At 38.2% G+C, this 16169-nt stretch overlaps 1 protein-coding gene across 1 annotated transcript in view; it reads left to right on the top strand.

The window, feature by feature from the left end:
• The window catches only part of TSHZ3 (teashirt zinc finger homeobox 3), a 69186-nt gene extending 53486 nt beyond the window's left edge, over positions 1 to 15700 (top strand). Inside the window, exon 3 of the mRNA XM_073307817.2 lies at positions 10951 to 15700. Coding sequence (XP_073163918.1) covers positions 10951 to 14153 — 3203 coding nt within the window. The 3' untranslated portion in view covers positions 14154 to 15700. The remainder of the gene's footprint in view (positions 1 to 10950) is intronic.
• Positions 15701 to 16169: the final 469 nt, after the last annotated feature.

Raw genomic sequence — 16169 nt, 5'->3', positions numbered from 1 at the left:
CCTAATATCTCTCTTCACAGTAGAGAGCAGTCACATGAGCAATGGGTAAGACTAAAAGAACTGCCACACAAAGACAAATGGTTCTTTTACACTTAGCTTAAGACTTCAACAAGACTGTTGAAAATAGGGTTCATTGGGTATACAAACTAAAATAGTATTTACATCCATCGTACATAAGTTTTTAAATTATATCATTAAAATGTTGTTTAGATATAATTGTATGAGATGGATGCACCTGCCTGATGTAGATATTATACCATTATTGCTGTTGTACTGTAAAAGGCCTTTTTTAAAGATTCCTAATGGTAATGAAAATATTCCGAGATAGCATTAAGGATTTTGCTACTGAAGTGTGTTTAATGTAAATATGCTGTCAGATACCCTTCAAGTAATTGACAAGAGCAGATGATTAGCAGTGTTCTCAATAGTGTTTTTGCATAATCTTACATTTTGACAGAACTCTTCAGCGGCTTGTTATTGTCAGCGCTCTGCAATCAGTATTACTTTTTCCTTGACAACATTTACTTTGTCATTATAAATCTTGTAAGTGGTCATTTAACTTGTTCAGTATGCATGTAAGAGTATCATTACTAACACATTTGGAAAAATGTCTTCCTGTTGAGAAACTATCGTGAAAGTAAACTTTAAAAAACTCTAAATGAAGTAGGTTGACTGCTATTTCTCTGATACTCACCTGAATCAGTGGGAGTCTTATTTATTGTATGTTTCAATAATAATTTTGTCATCTCCTTCTTATTGAACATTCTCATTTTGCCTGTCAAATTCATCTGGGTGGTTCTGGGCTTTTTGTTAGTGTTTTCCTTCTTTATTGTTATTGTTTTAATTATAATCATTTACATCTAACTGGCCAAAATTAAACAGTTGTTATCTGTAAGCATTCATAATTACATACAGTATGTAACATTAATAGTCAATATAATAAACCTTCACATTTATAGAAGCATCTCTTGTTTCTCCAGCAGTTCTTTAATCTGTCTCAATGGATTTCTAGTGTACAGCTCATATAGATTTGGTCAGTGACAAGGGTTAGAGTAGTCTTGTAGAACATTTACTTGTAGCTGTGAAAAGCCCACATTCATCAGAGGATTAGGTCGATCAGATTGTACCAGGATCAATGGAAGGCCTGTGTGATCCCTCTTAGGCTGTAATGTGTTCACCTTCTTTGGAGAGAATTCACATACACACACATTTCTCTGTCTTAAAGCCATTTATCTCAGAATGTCAAATTGCAATAATTAACCATTATTGATCTTAAATTCAATTAACTTCATTAACACAGGTCATGATGAGGGTGCTTGTAAGGGAAAGGCACTTGACAAGTGTCTTTTCTTATGTGACATTGACTGTTCACAGTCGTGGCTATAAACTACCATAGGAACATCTTTTAAAAATGACAAGAGTTTGGTTGGTGACTAAGAGGAGACATTTTAATCCCCTCTTCCCTCACTATTTAGATTTCAGGTTTTCCACTGTATTCCCTTTTTAGGAATCCGTGAACCTTGTACTTCCAGCTTGTGATTTTAGTGGGGGTATTATAGGAAAGCCCAACCTAGCCAAATATACTGCAAGAATAGTGCAGTTCATTAGCTAATGCAGGACAGAGACCCATGTCCAAAACAGTATGATTAGCAGATGAATGAAATGAATATTCAGGGTCTCTCTCTGCTGTACAATATGAAACAAAACGGAAACATCTTGTAGAGGAAAATCCTGAAGTCTTTACTCATTTCTTAGTCCTAACTCAGGCAAAACTCTCTTATTGTAGCCATTAGTAGTCCCTAAGTAGGGCTAAATAGAAACTGAGTAAGGACACCAGGTGTTGACCCATACATAACTCTCTTTTCATGGAGCAACTTCATTGTAAGTGGAGATTCACAATAACTGAAATTGTAATATGCACAATGCAATGCATTGAAACAGTTTGGGACTTTCATTGTACTTCACTGTTCCCATATTGCACAGAGTTCATTATAAGCAAGAGGTGCACCTAAAACTGTATAAGTGTAAAACTGTGTAAGTGACTTCAATGGGAATTTGGAGTTCACAAGGGAAAGAAAGATTAGGCTTGAAGGCCTTTTAATATAAGGAAAGAATTAGCCAATGCATTTTCAATGTCTTGAACTGCTATGATCATTTAAAAATAATCTTTTAGAATGACTTCTACACTCCAATTGAAATAATTTTTAAGGTAAAATCATTATTGTACACCCGAGTTTTAAAATGTAGTATGAAGGCTTTGCTACACTTCCAGAGATCCATGTTTATTTTTCATCTTGGTAATACTAACACACAGCCACTGTTCAGGTCATTAAAAGGTTTCAAAATAAGTACAAATTAAAAGCAACCAGGAACACGGGAAGATTACAGAGAGTAAAGGTGTAAGATTTTTTCCCTAAAGTTCTCAGAAATTCTAAGTAATAATTAGAAGAATAGAATCAGAGAAATTTGGGGAGGGGCAATACCATTCAGAAACAGATTTCTGAGACAATTAAATGGTCATTTTGTCACTGCTTTTGCTATTTCCACTCCACTATACAAAACATTTCCTGAGAAGAGGCAGGGCAGAAGCAGAATGGTTTGATTACGGCATTTGATCATATGAAGAAACTAAAGTTCCCTTACAACATCTGTTTGCTTAGTGAAGGATTATAATAATTAAGAGCTATTAGAGCCATATTGAGAACTTTTATGTTCATGCCTACTTATCCTGGAGTTGGCTGTGAATCTCGTATTAGTTTGTTGAATGCTGTATATGCTTCCAGCGATTAAAAAACACTACCCAAATGCTGATATCAAGCCAGGAGTTGTGGCATTGTTTTTGTTTTTAGAATCCATTCATTTAAAGGGTTTAGTGAAACATGCACATAACCTTGTGCTGTTAATAACCTTTTTCCAAATAGATTTGTGTTTCCTGAGGATTTGATGGAATAATTTTGCCAACAAAAAGAAATTGATAATTTGGAGGTCAGAAAACCACCATGTAAAGTGTGTCAATAGCTCAATATATGATCCAAATCAAAACTATGGTTAAGGGCTACAACCCTAAGTGTCTGTCCGTCTCTCCCTACGGACACATGACTCTCGTTGTATTATACACCTGCATAGAGTGGAGAATTCGACACAGTTCTGTACGTTGCAGCCAAGGAACCTGCCCTGGAAACCAGCAGGAACTGGAGTTATGTCTTGCTTAGAACTGGTCAGATTATTCATAGTGAGTAATTCATACAAGAAATTTAACTTTAGCTGAAATAGCTGCAAATAGGTTAATTTTACTAGTTTATTTGTTAATTGGAATTGTTCTGTTTGTGTGAATCTTTGCTTGTGAACTGTTCACTTCAGCAGTTAATGATTTACCATTTGTAATTGACTGCTTTGCTTGGTATTGTTCCTACTTTCTGGTTGGCTGATTGATACTTGAAATATTATAAGCGGGAGGAGTACAGATATTGAATACCCATATTCACCTGTGAATAGCTCTGTTCTTTGGCAAATTGGTTGTTCTCTGTAAAAATACACCTTTCTCCAATAATTTGTATGCGCTGAGCTGGGTGGGTGCGTGGGTGAAATGTTTGCCTTCACATGCATGAGACGTGAACAAAAAAGGGCATGAATGTGGTCAAAGCAAACAGCAATTCAGAACGTGAATGAATGGTCACAAGCACTATTTTTCTGGTTGCCTTGCTCTAACTGTGATGCTGCTCATAAAAGACAAGGTTGTGCTTGTCTGTTACATGCATGCAGTGAGGGGAGGAGGTAAGAAGCCTTTCTTCTGCATTCCTTTGCACAGATTGCAGAAGGGCCAGGAAATATTCCAGTCCCTGAGTTCACAGGACCACAGGGGCTCGCCCACCATGTGTAGTGTCTCAAAGGGGGCAAGGAAGAGGCAGGGTCCTAGCTCTATCCCACAAAGGTGTATGGTAGTGGGCATACTTGTTCTTTGCTCCTTGGAGCCACATGAAGCAGAATGCCTCCTGGGGCTCCCTTTAAAGCAGTGTGGCTTTACACTGCTCCTAGCGTACATGTCACGGTAGGCCACACAGAGCATGGTCCAAATTCTGTGCTCTAACTCCTGTTCACCTATTTCATGACTGAAACAGAGAAGAATTTGGTCCACTATCTCTACGAACTTCCTTGGGACAAAGAAATCCAGGAGCCATTTGCATCCGTCACAAGTTAGTTGTGTTATATGTGTGTAAATGAGAGTTGGTGGCTCCTGAATGGTCTCTACTGCCAAACTATTATTCTTGCTCTGACAATTCTTAGTTTAAAATAGGTATTTAATTCATTTCTGAACAGTACAATATGGTGTATAAAAGCATGTTGCATATGGGGAAGTTTCTTTGATTCTGCTAGTACTCAGCATGTTCTCCATGCTGGTAGGATGTGACAATGAGTTTCTTTTTAGGGCCTACATTCCTCTCTGGTCAGCAACTTCATGTAGAAAAGGGCAGTAAGGGCTGATGTCTTCATGCAAGCAGATCCAATTCCTTAGCAACTCCTCATCCAATCTAGCACCTAGAAGAGAAGGCTCTAGTGTGATGTGCTGATATGCTGCTCAATATATTGGGCAGGTGTGGTGTGAGATCTCATATGTGGGTGATTTTAACAGGTTTCAGGAACACAGATGCCCTGCTCAAAAGAGGTGCCACAGGGAGTGAAGGCCTCATGCAGAAACCAGGGCAAAACACCAGCTTGGAGTTGACAGAGGTGTGATCTGTCGGATGACTCTAGTCTCTTAGAAGAGATCCTTCCCTATTGCTTACCGCATGTTCCGCTCTGTGCTGAGAGCAGAAAACTATTTGTGGGAGAGTTTAGGCCGTGCCTCTTCTTGACTCAGTGAGCATTCCTACATTCCCTGCTGCTGAATGCAGATTATTGGGCACGTGCAGATCTTGCTGTTGTCAAATAATAGTTTGCTCCAGAGATTTGTGATCACAGGTTCTGGGCTTTGCACAGTGGACACAACTGTGGGCATTTCACTGGGGAATTCAATCCTTAATTATTTTTAAAGATTAAAACTGTCAATTATTTGTAGTTACGTGCACATGCATAGGAAGTTTAGGAACAGAACCTAGAACTCCAAACTCCTGGTCCAGTTCTACTTATGTGTTTTGCCTATATCCCTTCATTATAGAAATGAACTTAACGGGTAATTTAAGAATTCTAGGTTCCATTCCTAGACGTTCTATGTAACCTTAAGCAAGGAGCTTAACTCGCTGTGCCTTCATTTACGCTTTCTATAAAATGGGGATAATGGCACTTACCTATACTACACGGGTGCTAAGAGGAATAGTACATTAATGCATGTTAAAGCTGTTGAGCTCCTTGACTGGAGGGCACTGAATAGAAAGGCCCAGATGTTATAAAAATTCATCTGCTATAATAACTTCAGTTTTTCAGGTGTGTGTTAAATGTGTTTATTACTACTTGCACTGGGGAAGTACATTGTGATTAAGGAAATTTTATAAATGAGAGATTTGAAGAATCATGTTTGATTTACCAAACTTTTAAGCGGAAGAATGCCTTCCTTATCCGAATAAGTAACCTGAGTAAGTGCCTTCTGACTTCCTAGTCTTGTTTGTTGGTTACGCACGTTCCAAACTGCATAACACGTAGAGATGAGATGTGTGTGATTTTTCAGACAGAAGTTTACTGAACCTGAGTAATTTGAAAGGAAGAGTTGGGTTCTGCTGCTCTTTCATTTAAACTACACCTAAAAGCAAGGAAGCATGGGGTCCAAGTGACATGAGAATAAGGTGCTTAGTGTAGATTTCCTTCACTCTGTTCAGGCCGGTCCACATTTCAGTGTAGCAGAAACTGTTCTTGTTATCATCTGTTCCCTATGTATTCACATCTATGTAATTCTCTCCTCTAATGCTAACAGTTGACTTGAGCTCTCTGAAGTTGCTCCAAATGTAATACCAGTACAGGATGCTGGATTAGAGCAGCTGGCTAGCTTCCTGTGGCCTATTTCTGAGCTTTCTCTATAAGACAGCTGCAGTACTTTCAGCAAAGAAACAAATGCTAGTACGCTTCAAAGTTTCTGGCGCCTAATGATAGCCACCCATTTCACTGGCATGCTGTCACATCCATCCCCACTCCGATCCCCAATAATTTAATACCACATTATTATTGGCATGAAGAAGCTGCAGATTTATTAACACACAAAATATCCAGCTAAACAAGCATTAATCATGCACATTACATCAAATTAACATGTAGAAAATTAATATTCTTGACCTTGCCAGTGGGCAGAATAATAAATCTTGAAGTAGAATATTACTCTAGTGAAAGGTACCAACTACTCCAACCAATGTGTGAGAGAAGCATGGATCTCTCTACCTAGAAATAACATTTCATTCCAACAACAGACAGTCCTGCCCCTATGAAACAGAGCCTCTGACCTCTGTAAGCAGGAATAATAGCTAGATTGCTATGCTTGTGTAAAGAAAGCATTGCCATTCACCATTTATGTTGCCACTCTTGGGGGAGGAAAAACCATTACCAGTATAAACATTTTGATTTAGCCGCACAGTAGCCTCCCATATTTGTAGAAATATGATGGACTGATATTGGTTCTCACTGCTTGCATGGTGTGCATGGAGTATGTCTGTGAGTATATCCCTGTATGCACAGTATGTGCATGTATAGGTTGTTTTGGGCGGTGATGTAGCACAAGTTATTTCTCTAGCGAAGAAATGATGCATAGCTCAGTTATGAAGGTAATTTCTTCTTGTATGGAAATGAATTCCATTATATTACCGCTTAATGTTATGTATTTATATTAAATGTGTTAATTTCATTTTTACCTAGCAGTTTAGTTAATAATTATAACAAATGTTAATGAGGGAGCTGTCTGTTCTCGACTTCTCTCTACCTGTACCAAGGATAGGTTTCTTAACTCTTCTGATATCTTAATTTTCCCTACAAACCCAGTGCCATTCCAGGAAAGCATTTTCCTTGTTTTGTCAAATGGACTGTCACAATCATAGAAACATTTGGGTTGCAAGTGACTTCCCTGGGGTCACCTAGCCTTGCAGGATGTAAAGTGAAAAGTTTTGTGGGGAGTGAGTTTGTTTGTTTTTATGGAGGGAAAAAAGCCAGAATAGAACTACATAATTGCTTTCATTTTAATTCTTACTAATTTATTTTGCCTTTTAGAGGCACCTTTAAAGTCATCCCGCCCCCAGACAGTGCTGTTGAGGTGTTAAAGAACATACACATACCTCACTGTTTTTCAAACATTTACTTTACATATGAAAAATAGGAAAATAGGAAAAAGGACAAAGAAAATAAACCCACACAAATGAACATGGGACTGGGTGATAGGGGATGGATCACTTGATGATTACCTGTTCTGTTCATTCCCTCTGGGGCACCTGCCATTGGCCACTATTGGAAGACAGGATACTGGGCTAGATGGACCTTTGGTCTGACCCCATATGGACGTTCTTATGTTCGAACATTGTTGCAACTTATATTTAGTGTCCCGTGCAGACAGACGGAATAAATAGGTGACCAGCTGGGGAATGGCACCAGTTCCAGTTGGTTTGGATGAGGGTGGTTTACATCTTGCTCCTTCTCATAGGTACCCTCATCTTCCGCACAAGAGAAGGGCATAAAGGTTCTCAGCCCTGGCTAGATCTCTAGTGGAGAGAGTAGGGGGTAGGGCTGAGTGTCATTTTCCCTGTCACTTGTTTAATTGGATAACCTCACTGCACTGGACCCAAATAACTGACTGGAGCTGAAGAGGGTGCAGTCCCCTTTTCCCCCATGTTGTTTTGGGATTAGTTTATTAAAGTTGCACCCTCATACGCTGGACCGATTCCTGCTCTGCATGTCTTATTTCCTGTGTGCCTGAATCAAAACTCTGATGTCACAAACTCAGCTTCATGACTCCAGCATGGGAAGGAGAAGAGCAGTTATCAAGGAGATAACACAGATATGCTTGATAATTGGTAAAAAGGGTAAAGAAAGGATGCTGGAGATTTTCAGCTAACATAAAAGTCACTCTTCTAAAAGTGGTGAATATGACAACACAAGCAGCTCAGACCAAGCAAAATTCCGAAGGTTTCAATAGCCAGAGAAACCTAAATGTAAGGAAAAGCAATCACTAATCAGGGACTAGATTGTGCAAGCTTTGCTCATGCTGGTAAGCACCTATTCACACAAGTAGTTTTATTAATGTCCAGGAACTACTCCTGTGACTACTCACTGTTATGAGGGTGGGTGGCAATCTCTAGCCCTACATGAATAAAGGGAGAAAAAGCCAGGCACATTGATAGACCGCCTCAGTGTGCTGCCTCAGGATGCAGGTGTGAAAAGGAGATTGTACTAGGGCAGGCAGTGTGACAGTAACTTCCCTTTTCCTTTATGCCGTAAAGAGGTGATTTCTGTTTGGGAAGGGAAGTACAGGGACAGGAGTTTTTATTAAAAAAAAAAACAAAACCCCCACACAAACAAAAATACACCTGTTTTCACGAAGAGGGTTCCACAGAAAAGGATTGTGCTATTTCAGGCTACATTTGCTTTTCATCATAGGGTCTGCGACATAACTTCTTTCTTCCTTTTCTTTTAAAATTCATGTCTCTTGGAGCTTTGGAATTGTTCTTCAGTTACTGATCATTGGTAGCAAATTATTCAGCTCTTGTCATTGTCTTAAAATTCTCACATTCAGAGGGTGGTTTGCATCGTTTGGGTCTGCTGAGCTGCATGCTTTCGCTAGAATTGAGAAATACCCTGGTGCAAATAACTAAAATAAGACAACTTGTATTGTTCCATAAGAGGATGAAAGTGCTGAATGAATGACATTGTGTGATTGTAAACGCTTTGGAGCTTGGACTGTGAGTGTTTATACTGTGCCCAGCAGAATGGCACTGATTCTGATTGCAACCTGTTGGCACTTCTGTATTATAAATATTTCCGAGTAATTGGGTGACCAGACATCAAGTGTGAAAAATCAGGACGGGGGCAGGGGGTAATAGGCACCTATATAAGAAAAAGACCCAAAATCAGGACTGTCCCTATAAAATCAGGACATCTGGTAGGTGATTAGAGAAGTTTTACAGTCAACCTAAATATTTCCAAAGAGCATAAAATTACAGCAAAATAGACAGTAGTTACATTGTCTTTAGATTCAACCTACGTATTTTTAATTTTAAAAATACAGTCTTGACATCTCTTCAGATATATTGCACATTTGATCTGTAACACCTAGGCACAGTTGTGTGTTGCTCTGACTTCATATGTTTGTGCTTTCAAGGGTTTAACTCAGAATACAAGGGCCAGATTATAACCTCACGTGGTTGGAAGCAGTTTTGCTAAAATCGTCAATGTGAGAAGGCACTAGTAAATTTTTTTTATATATATTTCCCAACTGATTGCACCACACTTCTTTTGAAAGTGGAAGTGTCTAACTTCAGTGTTACTTTAACAGTTATTTTGTCATTAGTGCTTCACTTAAAAACAATCACCCTGAAAAGAAGCATGAAAGATTTCTAATGATAGATACATGATATATAGCCATTAAACTTTTCTCCTTCTTCCACTGCCCTGGATGAAATAGCTTCATTTGATCAATATACGGTGTACACTTTTGCTTGAATAAACAAGCTGTATAGATTGTTGTGTATGCTGAACTGTGCCATGCTTGGCCAGATGCCCTCACATTCCAGGTGTGTTATGAAGCCAAATGCCTTCAGCCATTTGAAAACTATGGATATCTATTGCAATTGCATTTTTTAAGCATATTATTATTTTGATAATAGATATCTAGGAAGTTCTCCATGTATTGTTATATGGTTAGTTTAGTTCTTTAAAAAACAGCAACAAAATATTATCTAATATGCATCTATTTATATGTATTTTATCTTTTCACTTATTTTTACATTAAAGCATTCAGTAGAAATAGATTAGTTTGATCAATTACTGATCGCACTCTTAATGTTTTGATAGAATTTTCCTGCCCAAAGGTATTACTTTTATGTGTAAAATACACATAGGGTGCCAGTATGAAAAACTAACATGAAGCTCGTCAGTTCCTAACTATCCTATTCAGGAAGAGTGTATTAGATTTACATCACCAGTTGCATTACTTAAAAAAAAGACAGAATCCCTGTTGGGTGCCCATGTAGCTTATGCTGCGTAAATATTGACAAAGTAGTCTAAAGAGCAAACACTTTGACATTTGTAAGGTCCACTGGAAGGTCTTGTATATATTTATACAAGAAGAATGAGTACAGCATACCAATTTTCTTGAACTTGTCCCTGACATAATTCTGCATGGGCTTTCTTGTTGGGAAGAGAAGTGTGTTTAAATGTGAATGGGTCATTTGTTGCATCTGTAATGAATATCTTGAATCACTGTTAGTCAGGTATTTCCAAATTTAGAGTCACCAGCTTTACCACACACAAAAAGAAAAGAAATCTTTTTTTAATTTATTGTAATCAATGTACATTGTTTTTACTTTGTAGGAATTTTATTGATGTTTTTTTCCTTTATATTTATTGAAAATTGAGTCTCAAAAATGTAATGAGTAAAAAATGCTTGCTTAATTTAAATTGTGAATCTGTCTGTTAAGAAATGCATTAGGGGTAGGAGAAGCATAAGACATATTAATTGACAGACAGGAGCTGCTGTCTCTGAGGTTGATACAAGTAATTTATTACTTTAGAAATGAATGCCACCTCCAGAATGTGCTTCATTAATTTCAAATTTAGTTTTAATTTCAAGCTGTTGCCCCTTGAGAAGAATAAGGTGGCAAATTATGTTTGAAGAGCAGATTTTTTTTCTTGCTCTGAAGAAACATTACATTTTAGCTGTTTAATTTTACAAATAAATGCAGTTCTTTAGCTGAAATATTTAAACAGCTGATGGAAAGTATGATCCACAGTCACTAACTCTTGTTGTTTTTATTTTGTCCATGATAGCCTATGTTTCAGATGAACTAAAGGCTGCAGCACTGGTGGAGGAAGACATGGAACCTGATGAAAATGCAACTGATGGGGAACCTTCAGCAAAATACGTGTGCCCAGAAAAAGACTACAGTAAGAACTGCCAGAGCTACCAAAACTCTCCAGCTGCTGAATTTTCCAGCCACGAAATGGACAGTGAGTCACACATCAGTGAGACAAGTGACCGAATGGCAGATTTTGAAAGCAGCTCTATCAAAAATGAGGAAGAGAGCAAGGAGGTGGCAATACCGCTTGAAGATTCTGCTGTGTCTGATAGCTTAGAACAAATGAAAGCCGTCTATAATAACTTCCTTTCCAATTCCTACTGGTCCAATCTCAATTTGAATCTCCACCAGCCGACTTCAGAAAAAAACAACGGCGGCAGCAGCAGCAGCAGCAGCAGCAGCAGCAGCAGTTGTGGGAGTGGTAGCTTTGACTGGCACCAGACTGCTATGGCAAAGACACTGCAGCAAGTTTCTCAGAGCAGAATTCTTCCCGAACCCAGTCTTTTTAGCACAGTTCAGTTGTACAGACAAAGCAGTAAGCTTTATGGCTCTATATTTACTGGAGCCAGTAAATTCCGTTGTAAAGACTGCAGTGCTGCCTATGACACTTTAGTAGAATTAACAGTGCACATGAATGAAACAGGACATTATCGAGATGACAACCATGAAACTGATAACAATAACCCTAAAAGATGGTCCAAACCTCGTAAACGTTCTTTGCTTGAAATGGAAGGGAAAGAAGATGCCCAGAAAGTATTAAAGTGTATGTACTGTGGCCATTCCTTTGAATCTCTTCAGGACTTGAGTGTTCATATGATCAAAACAAAACACTACCAAAAAGTGCCTCTGAAGGAACCTGTTACACCCGTAGCAGCAAAAATTATCCCAGCTACTAGGAAAAAAGCATCACTGGAGCTTGAACTTCCAAGTTCTCCAGATTCCACAGGTGGGACACCGAAAGCAACAATCTCGGACACCAACGACGCACTGCAAAAGAATGCAAATCCTTACATTACGCCAAATAATCGTTACGGTCACCAGAATGGTGCCAGCTACGCTTGGCATTTTGAGGCAAGGAAATCTCAAATTCTCAAATGCATGGAGTGTGGAAGTTCCCATGATACTTTGCAGGAACTCACTGCCCACATGATGGTGACAGGACATTTTATAAAAGTCACCAACTCTGCCATGAAGAAAGGGAAGCCAATTATAGAAGCCCCAGTGACGCCAACAATAACAGCTCTACTAGACGAAAAAGTACAGTCTGTGCCACTCGCAGCCACCACTTTTACATCTCCCTCCAACACGCCTTCTAGTGTCTCCCCAAAATTGAATGTTGAAGTAAAAAAAGAAGTAGATAAAGAGAGAGGGGCTGCTGATGATAAAATGAAAGAGAAAGAGAAGTCAAATGAAGATGAGGAAAAGTATGATATCTCCTCAAAATATCATTATTTGACTGAAAATGACCTGGAAGAAAGTCCTAAAGGGGGACTAGATATTTTAAAGTCTTTAGAAAACACAGTAACATCAGCTATAAACAAAGCCCAGAATGGTACACCAAGCTGGGGTGGCTATCCCAGTATTCATGCTGCCTACCAGCTACCTAACATGATGAAGCTGTCGTTGGGTTCATCGGGAAAAAGTACACCCTTAAAATCTATGTTTGGAAACAATGAAATAGTGTCACCGACTAAAAACCAGCCCCTACTGTCGCCACCAAGCAGTCAAACCTCCCCTGTGCCAAAAACGAACTTTCATGCCATGGAAGAATTGGTAAAGAAAGTCACGGAGAAAGTGATTAAAGTTGAGGAAAAAATGAAAGAACCTGAAGGAAAACTGTCTCCAGTGAAACGTGCGACACCTTCGCCATGCAGCAGCGAAATCAGTGAACCCCTCAAAATGGATGCCTCCAATGATGGTGGTTTTAAAAGCCAACAGAACAGCCCAGTTCCTCAGAGGGATAGTTGCAAGGATAGTACAGCTATAGAACCAGTGGAAAATGGTAAAGAGCCTGTAAAGTCAATTGCAAGTACATTAAGCAGCAGCACAGCTATTATTACAGATCATCCTCCCGAACAACCATTTGTAAATCCATTAAGTGCACTGCAGTCTGTCATGAATATTCATCTTGGGAAAGCAGCAAAGCCATCTTTGCCTGCTCTGGATCCAATGAGCATGCTTTTTAAAATGAGCAACAGTTTGGCAGAAAAGGCTGCGGTGGCCACCCCACCTTTGCAGTGCAAAAAAACAGACCACTTAGACCGTTATTTTTATCATGTCAACAATGACCAACCCATAGATTTGACGAAAGGCAAGAGTGACAAAAGCTGCTCTTTGGGTTCAGCGCTTTTGTCATCCACATCAACATCTTCTGCATCTTCTTCATCTACAGTGACAACAGCAAAGACATCTGCAGTCGTGTCATTCATGTCAAACTCGCCGCTACGCGAGAATGCCTTGTCAGATATATCTGATATGCTGAAGAACCTGACAGAAAGTCACACATCAAAATCTTCCACACCTTCCAGCATATCTGAGAAATCTGACATTGATGGTACCACAATAGAGGAACCAGAAGAGACTACACCAGCTCAGAAAAGGAAGGGACGTCAGTCTAACTGGAATCCTCAGCACTTGCTCATTCTGCAGGCCCAGTTTGCAGCCAGTTTACGACAGACATCAGAGGGAAAATACATAATGTCAGACTTGAGCCCTCAAGAAAGAATGCACATTTCAAGGTTTACGGGACTCTCAATGACCACAATTAGCCACTGGCTAGCCAATGTGAAATACCAGCTCCGAAGGACGGGAGGAACTAAGTTCCTTAAAAATTTGGACACTGGGCATCCAGTGTTCTTTTGTAATGACTGTGCTTCACAGATCAGAACTCCTTCAACTTATATCAGTCATCTTGAATCACATCTAGGTTTCAGGTTAAGAGATTTGTCCAAACTGTCCAATGAACAGATTAACAATCAGATAGCACAAACAAAGTCACCATCTGAAAAACTGGTGACATCATCTCCAGAGGAAGAAATTGGAACTTCCTATCAGTGTAAACTTTGTAACAGGACTTTTGCAAGCAAGCATGCTGTTAAACTTCATCTTAGTAAAACACATGGGAAGTCACCAGAAGATCATCTTCTGTATGTTTCGGAGTTAGAGAAGCAGTAGCATTTGCTTTTGATTAAAATAACTGTAATTTGCTTTGAGGAAAACTGTCAAAGACGCCTTAAAGCAACTGTTTAGTTCTTGGCACATGTTCTTATTTTAACTCCAGAGAGTCACTCTGGGCTGAACTGTTTTGTATAATTGTACAGTGTTTAATAGAGGTGCATAATCAGCTGTTGTTACTGGTAAAATATGAAGGTTAAAATGCAGTGGTAAGTGTTTGGAACTTTGTGTAAATTGGATTTAGTTGCTGTGCATCCCTCTGATGCATCAAGCTGCATGCATTAACAGACAGTTTAATTAAGCATTTATAACTAATTCTGGTGCACTTTTTTCATGTGACCTAAGTGTGCTGGTATTTCTCACCCTATAATCTTTAGCCCTCTGAGTACTTTGAAACACTTTTGCTTTAATTTGGTAAAATGTATGGATATGTTTTTTTAAAACTCTTACCAGCTTAGTTCTAAATTACTAATATGAACCTCCATTTATGCAGAGGTGTATCACACCTTGAAATTTAAAATATTATTTTCACATTGAAACATAGATGTATATATTGTATAGATTTCAAAATCTCTTATGGAAATGTAATTGTGATTAATGCCATGTTTTTCTTCAGCATTTTTAGTAATGACGGTTTTTGTACCTGATATGCCTCGGGTATAAGCTATACCTATATATAATGTATATTTCCTTTTTTAGGTCTAAGAGTTTTTCTTTTAACATCCAAACATTGTAAATTATATGAAAGGCACCACGAATAGCATTTATAAAGTATTCAGAAACATTATTCTTAAAGCAAAGTATGATTGTTTTGTTTTGCTATACAGTACATCTATATTGATAGAGGTTCATGTTTAAATTATACATATTTATTAGTATCGTTATCATTTGTTTTTAAACCAACTGAATAACAGAAGCCATGGACTGCATCCTTGGCCTGCATTATAACTATTTTGCACAACATGACTTTTAAAGGTATTTATTAGTAAAAGAAAATTTAAATAAAATAAAACGTGAGAGAATTCAAAATAAACTCAGTGCTCAAAGGGTTAAATCTATTTGAAAAACTTGTACTGTATTTCCTAAACATTGATAAAGCCTTTAAAATGTTTGTACTGTAATATTTTGCTTAAAAGTTATGAGGCATTCTGTGATATAACCTTTTACTTATTTATAAGCGCTATTGGTTGTTATTTCATATTGTAGAATGCCTTTTTATTTCAATTGGTAACTTTCTGTTTTGTTCTGCCTAATTATTCTCCCAAGATTCCATACTGCAGCTTTATCTTTAGGCATATGAAAGGTAACCCGTGGTTACCAGCACACTAAGTGATTCTGTTCGTCTCCATTTTTGGCAGTTAATTTGCAGAAGTAACTGACAGCTGACACCATATGAGAATCTATGTATAAAATATTGGCATGTAAACAGCACAGACACTGTAATGCACTCTGTGCCCTGTTTTGTTGTTGACAATGAAGCACCATTATATGACTCTTCATATAACCTTTTTTTCTACAGCAGCATTAAAATTGTCTTTTTGCTATAATTTTGTGTTGCATTCACAATTATGTCTGAAATGTGCTACGACTAACGAGCACATTAAAATTAAATTGTATGCTATCTGTTTATGACTGAAGCTTGAGTAGGTTTCTTCATCTGCCAGGTGCTGGCAGTCAAAAGCTGCACATAAATCACTGGAGTTTTAGTGAACTTTAGCATTTAAAGAGCAGGGTAGCACTTATTCAAAGGCTGCATTAACAAAAATTTTCCCCAAGAAAAGATAAATGAATGTTATAACTCCACTTTAGAGATCGGGTAAGATTGACTGTAAAGAAGAGAGTTTATAAGCAACATGTGTGGCAAAGCAAATAGGAGTTTTGCTGTGCTGTATATTCAGACTCAGATAGTGATGCTTAAATGAATTCCTCTTGAATATACAGAATAGAGTCTGCAAGTAGTATTAGTAGGTGCTTCATGTCCAAATTTTTATTTATTTAAAAAAAAAAAAAACCACA

The sequence above is a fragment of the Lepidochelys kempii genome, chromosome 12, assembly GCF_965140285.1.
Source record: "Lepidochelys kempii isolate rLepKem1 chromosome 12, rLepKem1.hap1, whole genome shotgun sequence".
NCBI classification, from domain to species: domain Eukaryota; kingdom Metazoa; phylum Chordata; order Testudines; family Cheloniidae; genus Lepidochelys; species Lepidochelys kempii.
The sequence above is the reverse complement of the archived record's forward strand: the minus strand, read 5'-3'. Positions and strand labels throughout refer to the sequence as shown.